Genomic DNA, 25,727 nt, shown 5'->3' on the forward strand with positions numbered 1-25,727 from the left:
CTCATATCAACTTTCAAGATGGTGTACTTCTGGTTTTCCCTGATTTTGCCAACTTTTCAATGCCCCACCAAATTGAATTACATCAGGCACCAAATGGTTCATGATATTTTCCCTCAAGTATGATTTATTTAACAATCATATACAATAGGAAATACAGAGAATTACAGCAGAATAAAAACACAAGAATTGTAGCTTGTCATGTTAAAAATTAAATAAAAGAGATACCAGCTAAATAAAAAGGCATATGAAATTGTTAGATATATGTTGAGTAGCTGAGGATACAAATGCAAAGCAGGCCATTTAAGGCTCAGCAGCCGAATTCATCCATCCCTCTCTTTAGGATGGATTCAACATTGATGTTGGCAGAAGGGATGGGCACTGGTACCCTCTGCTCTGACTTCCCGCTAATTAACATGAGTTAGTGCCTGTCTTAGAGAGAGAGAGGAAGGAAGGAATAAGGAAGATACAAAGGAGAGCAGGAGAGAAGGGAGGGGAAGGAGCAAAAGAGGGAGTGAGGGAGGGAGATTAGGGAAAAAAAAGTGCATCAATAGCGTGACAACTCTTCTGAAGAGATGGAGCGAGTTTTCTCCACTCCCTTGGAAGTTCCGTCACAGCGCTTTATAAATTACATAACCTGGAAAATTAGGTTAAACCCCATATACAGAAAATAATGACTTCATTATATTCCTCTATTTTTTTAGTAATAGTCTATATATCTTAAAGTATTAATAGGAACAAAGTGGACATGTTTCTTATGACAATTAAGAAGCAGTGTTTCAATTTATTTCTCTGTTGAGAGACTCTATAGCTTTACTGAGAGACACATGGCTCAAATAGGAACAATAGTAATTAGACTTCCCTGACAGTCATATTCTAATCTTAAATGCAGAATATTTTCTAGCTTGTAAATAGCTACCTTAAAAAAGACATTAAAAGCAGTAGTTGCAGTTTCTCCATAAATAGAAATAAGAAATCCATTGTAGGACAAAAAGTCACCATGATGTACATATCTATAAATTTCCCCCAACACATCATTATAGATCAATCTTTACTGCTTACATTTAAAATATCAATTGCATTATAATGTCTATGATACAATTCAATTATTTAGCTGTGTTCTACATATGCTTCAGGTGAAACAAAATCTAAGGAACTTATTCACAGAACATTTAAAAGCATCTTATACACAGTCTATGCACAAATATATCTTAAATTAAAATGCATACCTAATATGCATATAGAATATGGCTTACACATGAAAAGAGATCTAAGTTGTGAGTTATAAAATCCCACTACTTAGACTTAAAAGCTTGTGATTGCATCCATTTCTAAAATATTGCTTAGCATTGTGGAACCCAGGGAAGAAGCATGTGCAACAGAAAACTCATTAGGATGGACAACCCACCTTCACTTTATTCTTTAATTGATGGCTACCCTTGATTTTTTCCACCCAATTCTACCATTCACAAAGACAAATTTGTTTAGTCTCACAATCATTGAAGAGTTTGTACAGTGAAAAGTTACAACACCTACTTGTGCTTGACCTTTCTTGTCAGCTAATAACAAATAAAGGTAGCTCTTCAGTTTGGAGCAAAGGCAAGGCTCTGCACATGCTCAGGCAAAACATGACAAGGAAGCAGAGTCTCCAAGGGTTGCAGTTTGTTTCTGTGTGGTAAAATTATAAACTCACGTCAAATAACATTATCTGTACAGAAAAGTGTGGGATTCCATTTTCATAGACATTTTTGAATACACACACAGACACGCACGCACACACATTTCTTGTCACTTATCCCTTGGCCTGTGGTATATTTTGTTACATCCTGATGGGATCAACACCCCAGAAGGCAAATTCCATTCTCAGTTCTAGTGTCTGTCTCCAACAATGGCTGGAGGTTCTTGTCATCTTGGATCGTAGGTAATGTGTGACTTGCATTGTGATGACACCCATGTAGGTGATGCATTAGTGCTTTGAAATCACAGGGATGGATGCAGGCTGGTCCACTGCTTTCAGGGGCAGGTTTCACTGTGGTTTCCCAGCTTGAGAGTTACAATGAAGAGTTCATCAGGTCACAGAGCCAGGGCTCTGATGCTCCATTGTTGTCATAGGACTTCAACCACAGCTTCTGAGCAGCCCCGGCTCTCACTTTGTTCCCATGTATTTAAAATAACAAGGACAATCTAAATAGCCTCAGAGCTGCAAAAAATATTTTTCTATAATTTTGTTTTTGCTTTCTTTTTACTTAACATCTTGAAAAATTTACTGTAGTTACACCACTCTGTATAAAACAAAGCAAGAAAGTAAAATTTTAAAATGCCTCATCTTCTGCACACATATTGCATAGTTGCCTATGCAATAACTGGGTTCAAACTGATGAAAAATTAAAACTGTCCAACTTTTGTCTTAAAAATTTCTCTGGCTTGATTGAAGAAGGCCAAATTGTGGAGGAAGAGCAATGGCAGAAGCACTGGCCAAAATCTCTGGTAGCAACTTTGAGTGTATTTATTTGGTTAGAATTACTAGTTCAGAATTTATGTTCTTCTCTTATATGAGTCCATAAAATGGCCTGTTTCCCAGTGTGTGTTGAAAGAGGAGAATATAGGTTTGTGGAAAATTGAGGATTTAGGATATTTTAGTGCTGTTCTCATTATCCTGAAATAAAATCCAAATGAAAATGAAGATCATGTTTTAGTCATATATAGGCATCAATCACTGAATGGCAATTTCATGTTGGACTTTATATAGCTTGTGAAAATAAGGGATTTGTCAGTAGATAATAGATATTCTTTATATCAGTTGGAATTCTTCCTGTCTCTTCTGTGTGTGCGTGCGTGCGTGCATGTGTGTGTGTATGTATCTTTAAAGTTTGGATGGAGGGTATGCAGAAAAAATGCTGTAGCTAATATGAGACAATATCTTTAAATTGTTTAATACAGAGCTGGTTTTTAAAATTTCCATCAACTTTGTGGCTTGATTTCTATTTACAATTCCTATGTAAAATAGTAATCACAGTCACTAACTCTGCAATTGTTGATAGGACTAAATGAGATAATACGTATGAGATGTTCATCACAGTGCCTGACACTGATAGTTGCTATTAATGAAACTATTATTATCAATTAAAGAGTCTTACAACTAACTCAAGAATACTGAGAAATGAATCATCTTAAAAGCTAATCACATTTTAACTGTGTCATATCTAAAACAACATTTAAGGAGCTACTGATAGTATCTCAAAGGCTTGACGTGGTACCTGAAGCATTTTCTCTTGTCCCTACCATCAAGGGACAAGATAGCAGGACTCATTTTTATATTTTTTTAAGGAGATACTAAGACATCTCTACTATAAGAAACACATTCCTCCCTTCTAACTCCCTTCTAACTGCCTGCACCTTCTCTGTTGGTCCAAGACAATGGTTCTCAAATTCAGTGTACAGAAATAGCAATAGACTGAATTATTAAAAATCCAGATTCCTAAGGCATCACTCCCAGAGTTGGTAATTTGGTAGATCAAAGGTGAGCCCTAGAAGCTGAATTTTTTTTTAACATCTTTATTGGAGTATAATTGCTTTACAATGGTGTATTAGCTTCTGCTGTATAACAAAATGAATCAGCTATACATATACATATATCCCCATATCTCCTCCCTCTTGGGTCTCCCTCCCACCCTCCCTATCCCACCCCTCTAGGTGGACTCAAAGCACCGAGCTGATCTCCCTGTGCTATGCAGCTGCTTCCCACTAGCTATCTATTTTACATTTGGTAGTGTATATATGTCCATGCCTCTCTCTCACTTCGTCCCAGCTTACCCTTCCCCCTCCCCGTGTCCTCAAGTCCATTCTCTACGTCTGCGTCTTTATTCCTGTCCTGCCCCTAGGTTCTTCAGAACAATTTTTTTTTTTTTTAAGATTCCATATATATGTGTTAGCATACGGTATTTGTTTTTCTCTTTCTGACTTACTTCACTCTGTATGACAGTCTCTAGGTCCATCCACCTCACTACAAATAACTCAATTTCGTTTCTTTTTATGGCTGAGTTATATTCCATTGTATATATGTGCCACATCTTCTTTATCCATTCATCTGTTGATGGACACTTAGGTTGTAGAAGCTGAATTTTTAAAAAGGGAATCATTGATGCAAATGTCCACGGATTTTAGCAAATATTGATGTTGTTTCATAATATGTACTTGCTTTGTTATTATCACTCAGTGTAAACATTCATATTTCCTACATGATGTAGAAAAGGAAATTGGTATAAAACATTCATATTTCTTTTATGGAATAGTGGAAGAAACCAGGATTAAACCTCCCCATAGGATATAGCTTATTATTTTTAAAGGACTAAAAGGCCTCAGTAAATATAATTTTTATGGATGAATAAGTCACGAATCCTTTGAAAAGGTAAATTTAAAAGTTAAATATTTAAAGCTTACCTGTTAATGTTTTGCTCCAGAAAATAGAGATTTAAAAGAAGAATCCAGGAGGACATTTAAGTAAGATAACTTTGTTTCTAATGATATTCTACAAACCATCCACTTCAGAAATAAATTTCTCAATTAAAAAATAAAATTACCTCTCATGTTTAAAATGACAGAAGCCTTTAAGTTGTTTCAAACCTATGAAGGTGTCTCAGCATGTTTTTCTTCGGCACTTACTAGATCTTCTGAGTTCTTATGAAGATCAGGCTCACCTAAAAAATAAGCAAACAAATAACAAATAAACAAAAACAAAATAGGTCTGAGAAAAAAACCTAATAAGGTCAGGAAACTAAAGCAATTAGGAAAGTGTTGAAGACTGGTTTTTACAATGGATCTGTGGCACATTTCTCCAAAGATACCAAACATTTTCTTTTCAGCCTGTGGATTTATAGAGTATAACAAATCATCTTCTGGTGGTTATACAAATTTGTAAAGTTGCAATTTAATCTGGGAATACAGAAATGAAACAGATGAAACATGTTTAAATCTGCATTAAATCAAACATAAAAATTATGCATGTTTTCCCCAAATATTTTTAATTGAAACAAATTCTTTTAAACAAACCCTCTGATGTTCAGTGTCTTTTACCACACATTGCTTAGTTGCTATGAATTTAAAACAAATGAGCATGAGAGAATGTAATGTTTAAGATAAGACATCATCTGCCAAAACAAACTATTGGAATTTATAATCTTAGAATCACTCAGCTTCTATATAAACCCTGAAAAAACTTAGCATGGAAAATGTTCCAACATTTCTAGAGAGGTTGCAGAGAATCTAACAAAAATAGAAACGTAAAGCAAAATGTACAGATAAAAGAGTCTTATTATATAAGAAAGTTAAAAAATGAGCAGAAATTAATTTTTGAGTCAATTACTCAAAATACCTTGATATTTCAGAAAACAGTCATATATGATAGAATGTTCTCTCCATCTGAAATTTGATTGAAAATATACTAAAAGTTAAACTTTGCACCAATTGATTTTGAGATCATTTCTCCAACAATTATATAATTATAAAATTAGTAAACATACAGAACTTAGGGAGTAATATCACAAAGCAAAATTATTTTGTCCCTTACTTTCTCTTTAAAACATATTCAGTGGGAGAAGCTTATCTTCTGTCCCAAGTTCAATCTTTCAGAGAGTATCAGGACTTTTCCAATCATTCTTAGATAATAAAAACATCGTGTGATAACATTAAAATGCCAGTGTCTTAGGTCTGGTCACATATAATACACATCAATCTTAAAACAAAGATAAAACTTCTTCCCAACCTTGGGTTTGTTGCAGAGCTTAGAAAGGGTGGTGATGGGGGGAGGGCATGATTGATGTTTCTTTCATTTCTTTTTTGCCCTCCCTCAGCTGGCTACCTTGGACTCCTGAGCTGGAGCAAGGGAGAGAAGAAGGCTAAGAAGAGCAGCAAAGTTCCTCTTTGACTAGTACTACTGTAGGATGGCTTTGCACTCACTAGATCAGGCAGGTGTTTAGACCTGACTCTATTCTGTGAGCACATTCATGGGCTCTCCAGGGACCTCTTGCCAAGACCATGGCTGGAGACTTTGCACACCCTTGGTATGGACATATGAAACTCTGGTTCCTTTACAAGGTCCACAGCCCCTGGAAATTTGTTGGTACATCTCCAGCTTCTGTCTCCTGAGGTCCTATCATGCTTACAAATATAGGTAGGTTACATTTGGTTCGCATGGAACATTCACTAGGCCTTTATTCCTATAAATTACTTGAGAAAAGGCTGAAACCTATACAGCCTCCTCTCCTTTGGCTTATCTGTCACCTTCTAACCTTTTAGACCTCTCACATAAGAACTAGATTCCATTCCCAATATCCCCCTAACTTCAAGATCTCCAAGGGTGAAGCTATCTTCCTTTGATCTGAGGTGAAGAGGGAAGCATTTCTACATCTTTCCCAATAGCAGAGAACTCATTAAAGAAATCTTCCTCACAAATCCTATTCTAACCATCAACAACCTGGCCCTTTCAATTGTTTGAATTGGGCGAAGGTTATAAGCATTCTATTATTGACTTTTGGATCTTCTGTGAAATTTCTGCTTCCCAGGTCAATTTGTTTCTGACACTGATCATCTAGTCTTGGCTTAAACTTCTGATTTAATATCGTGTTACTTATAACTAGATTATAACAGAACAAAATAGACTAGAATAGAACAGAACAGAACAGAGTGGAAAAAAGTAGATTGAATTAAAAAGAAAGGAATATAAGTAATTAATTCTCTGTTTCTCAAAATTTTTGAGAATCTTTTACAATGGACAAAGGACACTGAGCTTTACCAATAATCGAATGCTCTTACTTCTAGTGGATAAAGAACTCACCAATAACAAAACAGTGGAAGAGGAGCAAAATAACAAATGGTTAAAATGCAGCAATTACAAAAAACAAATCCCTAAATGTTACGTAGACTACATCCAAGAGTAATTCCATACATGCAATTAGAAAAGTAGCAATTTAAAACTATGACCAACTCAAGACAAGATTTTTGTAGCATTGGAAAAAAAAATATTCCTTGAAACTGTAAAATTCCAGGTGTTTTCAGGGGCAGGTATATAACATTGCCAATCAATCGCATGGCAGCCAGAATGCTTAGGAAAATACTGAATTAGCAAATTCAAATTCAAATCACATTACTTTTAGTTAATAAATCTTTAGTTGTAGAAGCCTTTACAACTAACTTGGATTACTTGGAAGTAACCCTTAGGCTTTCATAAAAAAGGGTTACTTGGAAGGGTTACTTGAAAGTAACACTTAGGCTTTCATAAAAAAAGAAAGCCATATCATTCTGATATATCATTCTGACAGAAAAGAAGAACTGATTTGCATTTTTCAATTCATTACAGATCATCTTAGATAATCTTCATGACCAAAGAGTGGTCTGTGTAAAAGACCTTCTTGAGAAGCATCCCTATAATCCAAGGTTCCAAACATTTTTGAATCAGAGGCCCCTCTTTTAGTTTGATGAAACCTATGACCTCCTTAAAGTAAAATTCATAAATAAATGAAATGAAATACATGGGATTACAAGGGACTTCATTTTTATTAAAATACAATTATCAACATCTTTAAGTAATGCTTAACATGTGATACAGTAATATATGTGCTTCTTTATCAATGAGTTAAATAACAAGGTCTAGCTGCAGGTCTGTCAGCTGAGTAATTTTGAAATAATAATATCAAATAATACTTCAAGGTATCTCCATGAATTTAAATATGTTATGAAAATATTGATGATTTCTATTGGTGACAAACACAAATACCCCAAATGTTACTCTGTGTATTTTTGCCTGCAAATGAAGGAAATCCTAAATTTTAGTTAAAGGTTAGTAAAAAAATCACTCTCCAAGTGTACAGGCTCTATCTATATAACCTGGGTTAAAACCTTTGATCTAGTCTAACTTTATTTTATGGGTAAGAAACAGGCCCAGAATAATCAAGTGATTTCCTTCAGTGTAGATCACAAATAGATAACCTGAAGTAAAAATTATTGGCTTTTAAGTCACTATTATTTCAACAAGACCCATAAAGTGAACTAGGAATTTCATTTTACTGAAGAGATTTGCAAGTTCCCATACATAGGAAGCTACACCTTAGGAATGAATGCAATGGGTTTGTTCAAAGCAGGTGCATAGAAGCTTGGTTGATAGTCAGGAAAAAGGTAGTGAAAGTAAGGAAACTTGGATAATTTTGTTCATCTCAAAGAGCTTTTAGGTGTTCATCTAAATGTTGAAATTTGAAAAAAGTAATTTGTAAAATGATGGAAATATGGTTTTTGCTTTATAAACACAGTGTAAAATCAGAGGGGTGCAAGGAGGGGATAGAGGTCATAGGAGGGGCAGATCTACACAAATAAACAGAAATCCTTTAAATTTAGCTAACCTAAATCTTAGCCTGCAATTTGAGCTCACTATTATTATATTAGAATCATAGTATGTTAGCTTTGTAGATGATATAAATAATACTTGCAGGGAATAATGTAAGGCACACGATCAGCTGGGTATTAGAGACTCCAGTTGTCCAGTTATGGTCTTGTTGAACTAGTATTTACAAAATAATCCGCTAGGATAAATTATTATACAATTGAAAATATATCAGTAATAACACTTTGTGAACAACTACTAGGTGGCGGGCACTATTTTAAGTGCTTCACTTATCTTAATTACCTGAATCTTCACGGCAAAGTGATACGTAGGTTGAGTCATCTGCCCAAGGTTTCAAGGCTGTCTAGTGGCTGAATCTCTCTGACAAAGTCCAACCAGAATCTTGCCCCCTAGCTTCACCATTTCCCAAACTACAATTATTTGCATACCACCTTCACCATTTCTGCCATATCTATACGCCATTTATTCTATTAGTTACTAATATTTTTCTTCACACAGACTTTAAATCTATTCTCTTTTCAAGATTAGTTTTGTCCTAAATAGTAATATCCAAGATATAACAGATTTGATGTGCTTGTTGTGTTTTCCTAACATGTAGAATTCATAATTAACAAAAAGATAATTTCTTCTATAGATATAAACACAATAATTGATTTAATTTAATGGTTTATATTTGCCCTCATACATTTCTCACTTATCTGACCCAACAATCCCTGCATGGAGTAGTAAAACTATCACCATAATTTCCATTTTAGAAATGAGGAACACATGGTCAGAAGGAATGACTGACTACTCCAAGGCACCATGGCCTGGGAGAGTTTGGGAGACAGACCCCCATATTATCCCTTAAAAAATACTCCAGTTAATTTTCCATATTTAGCAGAAGCAGCAAATAGTGTTTGAAAAATACTTGGCAAAAATTGGTTTGTGTAGTTCTTTCAGCAGAAATACTAGTTCTGAGTTATACTGCATTATCATTTCTTCATAAGAAAAACATTACCTTTGCTACGTATAGCAGTATTTCCTCACGCAGGAAGATCTGTCTAGGTTGATTCAGTTCTATTTTTGGTCCATTTGTGTAGCTTATGTTACCAATAACTAGAAAGAATTGTTGATCTAGGATTGAAAGTTATAGCCACTGGAGAAACGTAATGTGGGATAAATCGGAGCTTCTGATTCTAAACGGTGTTTTGACATCTGTATAATATGATTTGCCTTGTAGGTTGGGAATAAGAAATCTTCACATCAGGAAAAAATGCTCTTCATTTAAATGCCTCTCGAGAGGAAACTGTTGTATATTTTCTGCCTGAGGATAAATTTTGCTGTGTGCATGAAGGTAACAGTAAGCAAAGGAAGGAGTGAACACTAAATACCAAGAGAGATGAGAAGAAAAAAAGAGGTGAGGTTGCTGAAGAAAAATTCACCTCTTTCCAAATGTGCTAGTTTCAACCCTGTAAAGTTAGAGGAAGTAATGCCTTATTTCATAAAGTGTTATATAAGATACAAATCAAGAAATGGCTAAATTATTTTTTGGTCAACTAAAGCAGTACAAAACACATCGATTCACATTAGCAATGTGAATGAATCCCAATACGCATGTATTAAGCACCTAAAGATGTGGTGAGTTCTGCACAGAGATGATCAGAGGTGATCTGTGGAAAATGAATGCACGATCTCTATGTATATTCGTCTGCCATTCTGTAACATTTCACTCCACTTGGGGAGCAAATAGCACATTAAACAGCCAGAAATCTTAAAGTTCCATAGAAACTAGAGTTTAAACAATGAAGACAGGTAGTGAGATGTCTTCTTAAAAGAGTTCAGTGTAAAATTGGGTCTATAGGATGTATGTGTTTTGGTGGCATGAGGATAGGAATATTCTCCTAATGAGGGGAGTGAGGAGGTGAGATGGAAGAGCGGAATGGAATATGAGAAAAGGCAGCAGATTGGAAAGAAAAAGATGCGCCAAGGAAGAAGTGAAGCCCAGTTGCGAAAACTTGACTCAGAGTTCCTGCCCACTGACTGAAGTAATGGTTTCTCCTTCAGTGTCATTCTTTTAGAGGAAAGCTCTCACACCTATTGAAATGCCCTTATTCTCAGATGGAATTTGTCTGATTGAATCACAGATCTTTTTTTTTTTTCTTTTTTAAAGCAGGCTCTGGTGGCAGGGAGATGGTGAGAAAGTAAGGGCATTGATTGTCTTTGAAGGTAGGGAAGTTGGGAGGGTAGCAATGGAGAAAGAAGGTCTAGGGTAGTGAAATGAAGGCCACTCAAATCATACTTTGTCTGCTGTAAAGAGTGGTGGGAACGGTCGTGGAAATTTTAAGATTTGGCTCTTAGAACCAATTTAACGTGAGTGGCAATATGGATCTTCTCTACTTTCTCAATCAGGGAAAAGATGGGATGAAAATTGAATCTGAGAGGTGCAGCAAAAATTCACATTTTCTTTATCTTTTATAAGCAAAAAAATACATAAAGAGTACTAATTTTAGGTAATCTAAACTAGTTTTAAAAGTTAAAACTTGGAAAAAAATTGTAAAATGATAGAAACACTTTGGCTTTGCTTTTAGTATTCTAGTTAATTGGGTTTTACTATTTAAAGCTAGATTAAGAAAAAAAAAGATTTCAATTGCTTTCAGTAAAAATGTTTTAAGTATGTCAATATGTAAACCTACTTTTGTGCCTAAATGGAGAATACTGAACATAACTGAACTTGTTTTAATGATAGATAACCCTGCAAAAAACCTGAGGGTTATTGTTCTAAACATAAGCCATTAATTCTCACTCTCCTATACATGTAGAATAGAGTATCATTCATGTTTAGTGGCTCTAGGTAACTACTAAAAAGATCAGTTCTTGATTTTACTGCTTTGTCACCAATTCTACTCAATTTGAAAGTTAAAAAAATAGTTGAAAGTTCTACTTTCAACGTGAGATTTTATAACATAATGCTACTACTATCAGAAAATTATTTCTCAAATTGCTCAATTTTAATAATGTCAGAAAGAAAAATCAATGAGGCATGTACATGATATATCTTCCTACTTATCCACAATCTCTGGCCTACAATTTTCCATAAGGTTCTGAGCTCTTGTGTTTTAAAATGGGTCCAAACATGGACGTGAAGAAGGTGTGATCAGATTTTAAACTGTAGGTCTTTACACAAAACCTTTAAAAAGGATACAATACATAAACAACCTTAAATTTCAAAATCTTATTATAATCTGTCTACATGTATTTTAACATGAATATGCTGTTACATATTGATTTATTAAATCATAAGTGATCTGTTAGAAAGAATATAGATTAATGAGTAAAAATTGCAAAGTTTATTACTATTAATAATATTAGCAGCAACAGCAAAAACAGTAGTTAATATTAAGGGAATAGTTACCATGTGCCAAGAACTATGCCAGGTGCTTCTTATATTTTATCATTTAATCCTGCCAACAATTTCTATTGCCCGAGATCACATACCATCTAAGGAGCAGAGCTGAGCCTTCAACCTCAATGTACTAACCTGAATAGTTTTGTCACCCAGTATTAACTCCCTGACCCAAAGGGGCAAGTTTCTATTGGATCTGAAAGAGTGAATGCATTTTGTGTTGCCTGGAGAAATGCAATTGCAAAGATTCAAGTTGAAAAAACATGGCATTTTTAATCTTCCTGTTCTGACAAGCTACTAAAATTCAAAATTCAGTTTTTCAGAGAAGAATGAGTAGTTTGATAGTAAGCAGCCCTCCCTACAAAACAAAACTCACTTTTTACTATTACTTCCTGTAGTAACACCTGCAGTAGAAGACAGGCTAGGAAAGACTCAAATCCCAAGACCCACACAGGCCTATACTCAGGAGGATTTCAAAGTGAAGGGCTGCAAGAAGGACCCAGATGTTCTCTTGCCATGTTCTCATACCATGGAGAAGAAATAATAGAAATTTCTGACTCCAGGAATAATGAGAAGTTATTCAATTTAAAATCCAGCATAAATATATGACTGAGGTAAATATCTATGCTTAAAAAAATCAAAAAGTGTAAATGTGAAAACTCCACCATCATTTTTGTCTCGATGATTTCTGACTAGCCATCCTGCAATACCGTAGCCAACCAACCACTCTAGATCTTAGGGATCGCAAACTGCACACACTGTTTACCTTGCATATTCATGCATAGCAAGAGCAATGAATTGTTTCTAATCTAAGATGGCAAGCATCACATTTACTAATTTTTTAGTGTTTATGATTAAATTCTTCAGTGGAGAGAGCACTTTTTTTTTGGTATGAGTTTCTATCTAGGGAAGGTGAGAGAAGAAAGAATCAGGAAAGTATGTCTCCTTTGAATTTGTTCATCATTTTCCCCTTGGAGACAAAAACCACTTACAATCTTCATCAAGTTGAATACATAATTTTCAGCAAGTAGGTACTTACTACAGAAAAAAGATTCATAAAATATTGGGGGCATGCATAATCCAAAATTCTAGGAGGCTTTAGATGTCCCTGATGATATTCTATACATATTGTTTGACAAATGCATAAACTAAATTGACTTGGTGATACCAAATTCCCAAACAATTAATTGTTTTTTCCGTCTTATTCAGCTTTAGTCACCAAATCTTAGAGGGCTTAGTTGGTAACTACATTAATTAAGGTCTAAGAATCAGCCAAAATAGAAATCAATCTCACATAATCATCTATCCTTTAACCTGGAATGAGAAAGACTAGTGTTCTTACAAAATGCCTTCCATGCTATTTTTTCTCTCCTTTGTACATGTTCCTGTCTGACTTACGCTGGTTATGCTGAGGGGCTATTTTGAAGAAACGTGTGGAGAGAGCCTTATCTACTTATAGTTGTTGAAGTTAGTAGTGGAATAAATTGCTTCTCTTGGTCATGTATGCAATACTCATATTACAGTACTCCTTTATAAATTGTAAATCCATGCTTTAAAATAAAAGCACTTTAAGCAATTAGTCACAAAGCACTTTACTGATCTACAACATTTAGCCAGGGTTGTGGGAGCAGTGCTATCTCCAATCTATAATGGCTAATACAACAGGATTATTCTCATGATGAACTCATTTAAAATAAATTGTAGGTGCTCTACTATCTCTACATCGAAGAAAACATCAAAACTATTGCCTTATTTTTGTTGAACTTCTTTTATTTGATGAGATTTCTATTTCTTACTGATGACTCTGGGTTTTCTGTAACCAACAGACCTGCACAGAAGCTTAGTCCAGATGGAAGGGTGATATGGAAACATAGACCCCTTCTGAAAGAATCCCATGTCCAGAGTAATGAGATAATATTATTGTGTGGGTTCTTGTGCTGAACTTCTCTCTTAACCTTCACAAAAGTTTCCTGATACAAATCACAATTAGTCCAAGTCTTCCAAGATCATTCACTACAAGTTGTTTTGCTAAAAAATTAGCCTAGGTTGGGTTTTGAAGAATGATATAGAAATAAAGTTTGAGCATCAGGTTCTTGAAGGTTTTCATCATTTTCCCTAGAGGGCTTATATACTAACCCTCACCTGAAGAGATTTCTTGGATCACTTTTCATTTCCCCTTCATTTTTCATAATTTCTTCAGAGGAATTAAATATATCTAAGAAAGGTCAAAGACTTCAGCTATAAACATTTTTTGCATGATTTCTGGGAATTTCCTAGATTCCTATAGTTAACAAGGGAAAATTATGTTATGCAAAGTATGAACAACAGTCCTAGAAGGAGTAAACTCAGAACCGAAAAGTTTGGGCTGTATAGAAGGTCTAAATCTAGGCATACTTTAGGGGATAATAACTACGATGGTAAAATATTCTTTTGGGAAAGAAGTGAATTGCCACAAACCAAGTTTGCTGGATTAGCTAAAATTTCTTCTTTTTGAGAGCATTTAGGTCTGCAGAATACTCTTTTTTAGAATTGTTCTCTTTTCCTAAAGGGTTCTATGCCAAGAAAAAGTAAAGGCAAGTATCTTAAGTGGCAGAGTCCTCAACAGAAAGTATTTAGATAAAGGTGGTTTATTTCAGCTCTATAAATTGGGTAACTCTACCAGCTATCCAGAATAAGCCAATTCCATTCCTTCATTCACTCATGCAGAAAACTGTATGGATCTGAGAGATATTTGGGAGATATACTCTATAGGCTATCTTGATGGATTAAGCTAAGAATGAAAGTTGATAGAAGAGTTACGATCAACTTACCGTACAGCAATTCACTCAGTTGATTGATGGAATTGATCCACTGCATATTTTCTCATGAGTTAAGCATAAACTCATATCAAAATTTTTATGAGCAGGTAGTGTTTTTCCACAGTATATTTCTTTAAGGAAGCCTTCTATAAGATCTCCATATAGTTTGGAGACATATATGTGAGCACAGGAGAATAATAAGAATTATAGTAGAAAACACTAAATTCTAAAAACTTGACATGTATTTACTCATTTAATTCTCACAGCAGCTATTTTTATGATCCTCACTTTAGAAATCAGCAAACTGAAACAGATTAAATAACTTGTTTGATTACATAGCAAATAAGTGATGGGAACAGGATCAAATAAGATAGTCCATTTCCAGGGTTTATACTCTATACTACGCAGCCTTCTTAGGTGTAATTTAATACCTGTTATGTTTTTTTGTCTTTCCTCAGTATAATTATCTGCCTTATCTTTGAAATTACATCTGATTGGTAAATGATAGCCTTTTTTTTTTTTTTTTCCCTGAAGGCAGAGCCAGAGAGTAAGAATAAATAAACTTCTTTGTGAAAATACATTCAATATTAGACACCGGCCAGTCTCAGCTAATTAGTTATTGGGGTGTTTCTACTAGTCTAGTACCATAACCATTAGGTCAACTATTAGGGGATCACAGTAAAGAAGGGGTAAAAGAGTAATTCTCAAAAAAATAAACTTTTCAGGAGGAAAATACCTTGGCTAACCTTAAACTGAATTATACATTGGACAAGTCATTCTCAAATCTCACAAAAAACAATATATTAAGCCATTTTTCCCCTGTTGTTCACACGTACTAAAATATAGACATTTTTTTCAAAGATATCTGTCCCTTAAAACTTTTATAAATCATTTTTTAATGGCAGAAAATTATTAAAGCATTTGCTCAGCAAGACAAATGCTAGAATTAATATAAAAGATAAATTAAGTTTATGAAAGTCACATTACCTTTTTGGTGTTTTGGAAAGGAGACATCCAAAGTGAAAATGTATGGATAAACTTTATTGCAGAAATGACAAAATTAGGGATTAGCTGCTCAAAGAAAATTTATTGACACTCACCATGTTAGTAAAGAGATATGCTACAAAATGCCACTTAAACAGATATCTGAAAACATAAAGATGCTGATGTTGTCATAGCAGCTGAGCCAGGTCAACCAAGGAATTTGTAGCTGTTACTTATGTGGTTTGCGACACCAATTAAACAATCTGCAGAAATGGATCCCCTTTCTCTCACAGGGTCCCATAGATTTCCAGCAAGTAGACTGAAATCTCCAGGTCTTTTGGTCAAATTAGAGCTGTTACCATGCATGAGGTTTTACTTAAAGATGTTTACTGAACAGGAAAACTTAACATTTCTGTGAGCTGGTTTTTGCTTCTGAAAAAAAAGGTACTTATTTTAACAATCTAGAGAATAGGCTATAAAAAAAAGTTGTGAAAAACTAAATTGTAATCAGCATTTATAATCAGCCATGTTTGTAGGAATTATTGTGGTAAAATTATCAAGATAAATATAATTGATACATTTTTCTTAATTTTTAATATATTTTATTTTGTTCCTGAAAACTTTTGTGAATTTTTTTATTCATCAGTGGTGATCCTGAGATGATTCCTTTTTTTTCTAATTCAACTTATTTTTTTCTGCCTTTGAATTGTTGCCTAAAAAGCCTGGATTCCCAGGGAGCTCAATTCTAGTTGATTTCAACTAAAGTAAACACTCTCAGAATCTAATAGGATGTATTTTTTTAAGTGAGGTATAATTTACATATATATTAGTTTATATATTAGTTTCGGGTGTGTAACATAATAATTCAATATGTGTATACACTGCAAAATGATCACCAAAATCAGATGGATGGAGAGGAGCAGTAGAATCTTCTGGAAATAACTTCTTATATCCTGACTACCTCCAACTATGAATAAAATCTCAAAGTTGCCCCAAGATAAATCAGCTTCAGAGACCACCTTCACTTCCAAGTTGAGTAAGGACCACATCTTCCTTCCACTCATCTTCTTACCAGCCCAGATTTCTGCTTGTTGTAGTCCTCCCACCCTCGGGGAAAACATTTCTTCATCATCACTGAGCCAACCAATAATCACTAGGGAAAGCAAGCCTGCCTCTTCACATTCTTCCCAAGCTTTATTGCCCATGCAAATATAGGTGAGGAATTCACACACACTGGAGAAATATCATTTAAAATGCCCCTAAGTTCTGCAATTGTTACAAGTTCATCAACAAACAGTTCCAGCAAGACTTCTGCTCTGGGATAGTTTGGAAAATGTAAATAAACCAACCAGTCACAAATAACTTCTAGAAGATGATCTAGAAACTATCCAGAAGGTTACTGGCTTTGAATTTACACAAACTAGGCACAAATCCCAGCCTTTTCAAAGACTGATTGTGTGAATTTGGACCAATAATTTAGCTTCATTGAGCCTCAGTTTTATCAGACTACAATTCTTCACTTGTAGATTTGCTACAATAAATGTTTGTATAAATGACCATTGGGCAAATCAATAAATGCTGTAAAATTTCACTCCCAAATTCATAATTTTTCAACATTTTAAAAGAATAATGTCTATAAGATATAACTTGAATATTTGAAAGCTCATAGGATCAGTTATGTTGGGATTAGACAGAAGGTTTGATGAAGCAATTATGCTAGTCTTGAGTAAGGTTTCAAAGAAATTTTTTCCTCTTTATGGGTTTGCTCCTAGCATGTTGCTATTTTCAGTGTATTACATGAAACTGTGAAAAGAAATGAGAAAGATTCATTTGTAGCACATGTGCAAACCTTTGATTTGGGTGGCTTACTTACCTCCCCTAGACCTCAGTTTTCACAGTGGTAAATGGTGATAATACCTACATCATAAAGTTGTTTGGCTAATTAAATAAGATAATGACTGTGACAGAACCCAGCACATTGCCTGGCAAATAAATATGTACTTAGTGGAATATGAATTTGCATTCTGTTTAGCATTAACACCAACATAATTACAAAAATCACTTATTATACGTAATACACAATATTGCATTTTAAGATAGTTCAAATACAAATAACAACATATAAGATTTAATTAGTGAACCTACCACAATCCATTAAAATGTTATGCTAATTATAATGTAAATTTGATCTTTTAAAATTTTAATGCTTTTCATCAATTTTAAACGTTTCCTTTACTTCTGGTGGGAAAGACTTCCAGTTCTGTTTTTTAATTTTTGAAGCAATGATACAAGACCTATTTTTAGAAAACTTTTGTTTCCTTTTGAGAAAATCTATAAGGTTTTCTATCGATAAATGATTTTAAATAAATCTGTTTGACTATAATATTATTATATATTCAATAATTTCAAATAAATTATGTTAAAAATAAGAAAGCATCTATCTTATCAGTAACTCATATGATGATTTTCTTATTACAAAGGTAGGTTGTAGGTTCAGTGATGAAGTTTTTAAAAAATATCCTGATGGTAGTAGAAAATTAAAATTTTTATAAGAATTTTAATGAAGGTGAAAATAATAACCAAACCATGATCATTCCAGAGACTCCAAAGCATGCTTGAAGAACTGTAGATATCATTTTAAGCCAATTGTTAGGCTTTTGTTTTGTTGAATGGATTAAATTGGAGGCCAGAACTAAATTGCTCTGTGCAACTGAGGGGATTTTAGAGGCAGAGAGAGGAAAGAGAGGAGAGATCTTAAGTCAAGAGAAATGAAAGATTAGAGGTTTTGGAGCGAGAACAGAGGTGAGTGGTGACAAATGATGATTTAAATTTTGCTCTGAAGCATAATGTTAAGACAATAAATCTTCCAATGTACTTGGAACTGAGTTTATTATTGGGGGAAACTGACAAAGTCTTGAACCTAGCTGAGTGTGAGCTATGTGAAGGACTCAGTCAAATTCTGGGTACAAAGTCTGGTTACACTTGCTGGAGGAGAGTAGCACCTGAAAGGGAGAACTGTCTCAAAGAGCTGTTACCTACCTCATGCCCCAACTCTTCAGTCTTCCTCTGCCCCCATCATCTCTGCTCAACAGTGCAGCATCCTGTCCACAACTCGCTTCCCCATCACCAGCTTCTCCACTCCCCAAATATCCACTGTCACACTCCTTACCCCAGAGTTTTCAGAGGCGACAAAACTCCTGTGAGCTCTTGTACTTATTTATTGCAGTTTATTGCAAAGTAGAATTAGAGCTAGGGACCAGGTTTTGGATGCCTGAAAATGTAGCAAGTGCAGGCATTGAAGAAAGCGAGGAGCTTTGGGGGAATGTCCCCCACATTTAGTTTTCTCTTTTGCCATTTATCTGTAGATTTATTTTAGATCTTTTAGCTAACAGAGAAAAATATGGTACAATATAGTGGGTAATACCATTTCATTTATATGAATTCACCATTAAAATGAGACTTCCCTAGAATCAAGTCAACTCTCCCCTACTCAACACTGACAGAGCTCTTACCCAGCCATGAGCAGGAACCATCAAAGATCTAAAGCTGAACATCCCATGAGTTCAGCTCTCAAAAAAATCTACAGGCATTTGTTTTGCACACAGTAGGCCTCTGTAAATATTTTTGGAATGACCTCATTAATAGTTCTCAATATTTTGTCAGACTCTGTAGTTTTAGCACGTGTAACACATTCTGATTGTAATATCTCATCATATGCAGTGGTTCTCATCGGGTGGAGGAGGGTGCACATCTCCAAAGGGAAATGTCAGAATCTTAAGGCATGTGTAATTGGAATCATATTCTAAATCTCCCCCAATCCCACTCCTATACCAACACTGATTTTGGTACACCCCTTTTGAATACATTTTTCTCTTCCCATTCTGGGACTTGCAAGGCAGAACATAAGTATTCCAACTGCAGTACAAATAAGATGGCTATGCTTATTATGTAAGTGATAGGCTTCTTGGAGAAGGCATTTTAATGAAGTTTTGGAAGATAGGTAGGATTTTAGTAAGCAAAGTGCAGGAGGGGGTGCAAAAAGTGCATTCCATGAGGAGGAAAGAACAAGGATAAAGGTAGAGAGAAAGTCTACTGACTTTTCCAGGAGAAGGCAAATGTTCCAGGGTAGGGACATGTGACCCAAGACAGATATTTTAAGGGACAGCATCATCAAGGTACGTACTTCTGTTTTCTGAATACAGCTTGCCAGGGTGAAGCTGGCTCAGACCCTAATCTGTACTTGGCTTCTCTTGACCATGAGCTGATCAAGTTTCCTGCTCTCCCTTTCATGTCCTCTGCATTCATTTAAACGCACAGAAGTGTTCTATTTTTGACCTACTTCTGTGAACTGGAGATAAGCCATGCAGAACTTTTAAAAAATAAAGTAGTCCCGATGATGCTAATATGCTGACAGGGTTGAAAACTATTGAGTAATACCTTTACAATAAATGAGCGAGTGAATGAATGAATAACACACAAGCACATACTCATTGTGTGAACTGTCACTTAAGCTCTTCTAGGGTTAAGCGACTTCAGTGGATGCCACCTCTTAGAACTTTATAATTCTGATCTTCCAAATGTTCCATTCCATCAAATGCATATTTCCGCTCTACTGCACTAATAATATAATGTAGATTGCTAGCTGAAGAGATTAAATTAGAAATAGGAACAATACAATAAATATATAATAGAATATATAATTTAATTAGTAAATTAAATTATATATTCTATTATATATTTATTATTTATATATTTATTAGTAAATAATTTAAAATATGATTTAAAAATTAGTATCAAGATCTCATTTAAACTGTTAAATTACATTTTTGAACCATAATTAGAAAATGAGTGAGCTCTAGTTTTTATCTCTGAAAGGCTTTGTTTCTCTGTTTGATTACTTGTCTCTTCTGAAATATAAAAGTATGCAAATATTTTCTCAAAAATATGCTTAAGATTCACAGTCCTGGGAGTTTAGGAGTTGTAACATAAAATGCATTATGTTTGGGGACTTCCCTGGTGGCACAGTGGTTAAGAGTCCACCTGCCAGTGCAGGGGACATGGGTTCGATCCCTGTGCGGGAAGATCCCACATGCCACGGAGCAGCTGGGCCTGTGCGCCACAACTATTGAGCCTGTGCTCTAGAGCCTGTGAGCCACAACTACTGAGCCCATGCGCCAGGACTACTGAAGCCCGCATGCCTGGAGCCTGTGCTCCGCAACGGGAGAAGCCACGCAATGAGAAGCCTGCTCATGGCAACGAAGAGTGGCCCCTGCTTGCTGCAGCAACAAAAGAGCCAACAGAGCCAAAAAAATAAAAATAAATAAATAAATAAATGCATTATGTTTTATTAAAAGATAACGGAAAGGAGTAACTGAAATATTTTGTGAATAAATATTTATAAACATAACCTTTTAAAGTAATTCAATACAAAGTAACATGGCATGTTTTTGTTCTTTTCAAAAAATCTATTTTTATTTTCTCTAAGCAACAGACATAAGAGTGAGGTGCACTATTAGGGACTAATAGGGATTGCTGCCAAATAAAGCAAAAAAAGTGTAGCAAAGCTCTAGGAGATCAGAGTGCAGAGTGATACAGGTCTGTGGGAGTGAAAGTACTGCTGCGTAACTGGTTTGGGTGTGATGCTTGGGCTAAAAATTTATTCTTCCCGTGCAGTTTATCATCTATCAGCTCTAAAGATGATTTACTGAGGAAGCCTCTCTAAGTGTCCTAAAGGTTTTGGGAATAGAGTCTGAAGCCCCTCAGCCTTGTTTCCTGATGACGCCCAAGGACACAGATCCAGGTTTCCCCCAGAGAAGCAAAGGAGGAAGAGGAGGGTGGCATTCAGATGGGATTACTCCTGATGGCTCCAGTGGTAACTCTCTCACACCGTGTTGAAACCGAAAGGAAGAATCAGCCCGATTTAAATAGTGGAACTTTCAAAACGGACAGGACAATCTGTGGGAGTCAGTGTGTGTGTGTGTGTGTGTGTGTGTGTGTGTGTGTGTGTGACAACAGTTTCTTGCATTTGTCCCTGAAGTTCCCTAAGTTAAACATTGAGTGAAAATGAGAATAAATTGGCTGTTTGTTATAGCACTCAATTTTTAAAAGAGGCCTTTAGGATCCTGTAAGTATTTTCTCGGAAAAAAATAGTTTAACTGAATTCAAGTTCCTAAACATGTCTTAAGATTGTCCTGGACCTTGGTAGAAAACAGAGAAGGTTGTCTCGTTTTTTTTTTTATTTTTTGTTTTTAAAACAGATTTCTCTATGATCAAAAATGTCAGTTTCCCTCTGAAACATTTTTAAAAATATTAACCACGCTGAAAAACCTCAAAGAACTTAAAGTTATTTCAATTTGTATTACATGATTCAGTTAGTTTTAAATCATTCAAATTAAAAGAAAAATGAACTTCCAATCTTTTTTTTTCTTGCAAAGTAGTGAAAAACACTTGATAAATGTTAATTGAGTAATATTGTTTTAAATAAAGTCAATTTAACAATCACACTTTATTTTTAATTTCTCTTCTGAAACAACTGCAAAAGCTGTTTGTCTTGTTGAGCTGATGCTGTGAACTGTTACCTTATCTGGTTTTGTTCCCACTGGTCACCATGGTCCATGCCCATTCAGACAAGTAGACATAGATATTATTAGTGAAGTACCCAGAAACAATGCATACACTCTTAGTCTTCAGATTCATAAGCCACATCCATCAATGGGATAAAGTTTCTTGGAAAATACTTAGTCAAGTTCTATACTTCCCCACTCATACCTCCAGAAGATATCTAGGTTTCTCATTTCCTGGATATGGACTGAGGTTTTTACCAAGAGTAGCAAGAAGGATAAGGGTAGCCTTCAGAATGGAGGTGGCAAAGGTCTGACTCATTGTTCCAGTGGCAATTTTTTCCATTCCTATGGAACCAGAGGAAGATGGGAGAGAGAGAAGAGAGTTGGAAGATACAAGAGAGCTAGAAACTTACAGCCTCTGAGACAGGACCCTGGGTTTAGCCAGACCTGTCACATTTTGGGTTATTTCTAAGTGGGAAAGTATGAAAGATTTTAGAGATAAATTCAGGGATCTAGGAGTAGAGGAGACCTTGTCTCCTCAGAATTCCCATATCTGGAATTCTGAAAAGTGGCAGCAAGGTAGGTGCTCTCAGGTACAAGGACTAGAGTAGAGGTGGCTATATGGAAGGTCAGGGTAAAGAGCCTGGGAGAATCTTGCAGTTTTCAGTCATATGTAAGGAAGAGCAGCCTGTTCTCAGGCCCTGAGAAGCATCAAGAGGAAAGAAGAATGAGAGAGAGTAAGCAGGCTGGGGAGAGCAAAGTTTTGACAGCCTATAATGGTAGAAACAAGGGGTCCTGTGTCAGAAGCAGGAGCTGATAATAGCCAGAAGCAGATGGGAGGGTATAGGTCTGGGAAGATGAGAGGGAGAGTGTCCAGAAGTCAAACAAGGACTGGTACTTATCCCAAATCCATAACACCTCATTAGTCCCTGGGGACTTTGATGTTATCTAAAGAAGAAGGAAAAGGAGGTTAAAAAATCCTAATTTTTCCTCCCCAGTATCCTAAATTGACCAGGCTTACTCTGATTCAATTAAAACATTTGACTGATAAGCTTATGCTTTCTACAAACATGTAACAAAGGGGACTTCAGCTGGAAACTATGTTTGGTCACAGAAAAATAATGGAAGTTACATTATCTGTGCACCTGATTTGTGGCCTAAGAAATAGTATACTTATATACTATTTGAAAAACTTAAATACTTAATAGTTTTAAAAAATCTACACAGTATTTGGATACATTTTCTTCTGTCTCATGTTTTCTGTCAGGATCCAAGAAAAAAATCTCTGCTGAAATAGACAACAGCTATTTGGGTCATCATGGATAATTCTCAAAAAACATGGCATTGAGTGGAAAGCTAAACATAAATGAATATATATGACATGATTCCATTTTCACCAAGTTTTAAAATAAGCAAAACTAAGCTATATATTGTTTAAGGTTATACAAAGGAATAATTATCACAAAATTCAGGGTAGTGATTAGATCATGGAAGGAAGAGAAGGAAAGAAATGATTCCAGAAGGACATATAGAACTACTAAGGCATGGCACAATATTCTATTTCTTGGCCTAGATGGTAGGTTTCCTCCCTCCCTCCCTTTCTCTTTTGTTCCTTCTTCCTTTCCTCTGTTCCTCCCTCCCTCCCTCCCTCCCTCTCTCCCCCTCTGTCTCTCCTATTTTTTTTTTCAACATATAATTGTTTGAATTTTGAATTCGTGACAGTCACTGTTCTAGGAGCTTGGAATACATCAGTGATCAAAACAAACATCCTTGTTCTCATGAACCTTATTTTTAATGGGGTAAGAGAGACAATAAAAATTAAGGCTAATAAGGCAATTATTTATAGACTAGAGAGTGTTGTGTTATGGGAAAATAGTTGGTGGGGGCAAGGGAGGAACATGGGTGGAATTTGAAAATTTTTTCCAGGGGAGGAGTCATTCATTGACAAGGTGACAGCTGAAACTGGACTTGAAAGCAGAGAGGGAGGCAGTTATGTTGTATTTGGAGGAGGGGCGTTTCTAACAATGATGCTGGTACAAAGCTCTTAAAGCAGAAAGGTATCTGACATGTTGTAAGACAGGAAACAAAAGAACAGTGTGGAGGTCAGTGTGTCTGGAGTAAGGCAAGCGGGTGAGGAGAAGAGAAATGCAAATTGACTCAGCAAGATAAGGGAGGTGAGGGTGGATCACAGAAAGCTTTATGGGCAGCAGTATGTTGCACCAAGACCCAATTGTTACATTTCAGAAATTTTACAAACTATTTGTTAAAACTACTTCTTAAAAGTAAAATTATATAAACTTACAATTAAATAAACTGTATTCAAAACAAAGGTGATAAATACTCAGAACTCATCATTGCCTAATTATTTTGATACATTTTACTATTATCTATGTTGCGAGGTTATTTCTACCGTATCTGTATAATGCAAATATATAACATGCACCTTTTCCCAGCTCCATGTTTAGAGAAATTATATGGATAGCTTGAAACTGGCCATGGTGGGAATATTCACACCATGGATATCATCGAACCTTCCAAATCGGGGTTCAAATTATTGTTTTATTGCTGTCTAAAATGGTGGAGATAATGATAAAAATAGAGATTGAATTTAAAACTGTGTCATGTCTATAGCTGCTACATTATAAATAGCACAAAAATTGAGGGAATTTTCTTCCAGTATTCAAATGCCATTATCCAATTAAATGACCAAGAAATCATTTGCATCTTTGATGAACAAGTTCATCTTTGATGAACAACAAGGCATCTTTGATGCCTTCCATGTATTCTAAGTTCTGACATATATATCTGTACTTTCATCTTACTCCTTGATAGAAATGAAAATATCAGTCTGAATGACACCCATTTGTCTGCTGCAACCATAAGTCGACAATGGACACAAGAGTTTGTCAAAAATCAGTGAAAGCATTCTGTGATAATCAATTAGCTGTATAGAATTTATAATAGACTATTGTATATTTTATTATTACTTACAAATTATGTGCTACACATTCTTTATATTAATAAACCTGTATAATAATAATAAACCTGTATATATATATGTACATATATATACATATATATGTGTGTGTATATATACATACTTTTTTTGAGCTGGTTGTTAAACTTTGCCAGCATACTACTGCTTGTAGGTCACTATAATGATTGTCTATTATAAGAATGTATACTTTGTTATTTACTTATAAATAGTGAATATATGTTTTTATGTATTCCTTTTCAGTATGCTATATTTCACAATTAAGAAAAACCTAAAAAACTAAATAACTTCAAAAATCCTATGTAAACACTAAGGAAATTGAATCAGCAGCTAAAAATTATCCCACAAATAAAACCTAATCTACTAGGCTTAATGGTTTTTAAAGGTAGTTCTACCAATTTCACATAAGCTCAAGAATTTTAAAACTCCAACTCATTTTATGAGGCTAGTATAACCTCAATACTAAAACTAGACAAGGTCAGTATGAGAAAGAAAAATAACAGCTAATCTCACCCACAAATATAAATTTTATAATGCCAGCCAAAGTAATACATACACTTTTACAAAGTTAATACCTAACAATTAAGTTGGGTTTATCCAAGGAATACAAGAT

At 35.1% G+C, this 25,727-nt stretch overlaps 1 protein-coding gene across 5 annotated transcripts in view; it reads right to left on the reverse strand.

Annotated features, from left to right (window-relative positions):
* Positions 1-1,216: 1,216 nt before the first annotated feature.
* PDE1A (phosphodiesterase 1A) overlaps positions 1,217-25,727 on the reverse strand; it is a 361,532-nt gene continuing 337,021 nt past the window's right edge. For 3 of the 5 annotated variants that reach the window (XM_061185570.1, XM_061185593.1, XM_061185610.1), the window contains 2 exons: positions 4,578-4,694; positions 1,217-2,653 (listed from right to left, as the gene is read on the reverse strand). In XM_061185570.1, coding sequence (XP_061041553.1) covers positions 4,621-4,694 — 74 coding nt within the window. In that variant the 3' untranslated portion in view covers positions 1,217-2,653; positions 4,578-4,620. Of the gene's footprint in view, positions 2,654-4,194; positions 4,232-4,577; positions 4,695-25,727 lie in introns of those variants that run through there. The other 2 variants (XM_061185584.1, XM_061185576.1) reach the window with 2 other exon arrangements.

Source organism: Eubalaena glacialis, chromosome 1 (genome assembly GCF_028564815.1).
Source record: "Eubalaena glacialis isolate mEubGla1 chromosome 1, mEubGla1.1.hap2.+ XY, whole genome shotgun sequence".
Lineage (NCBI taxonomy): Eukaryota > Metazoa > Chordata > Mammalia > Artiodactyla > Balaenidae > Eubalaena > Eubalaena glacialis.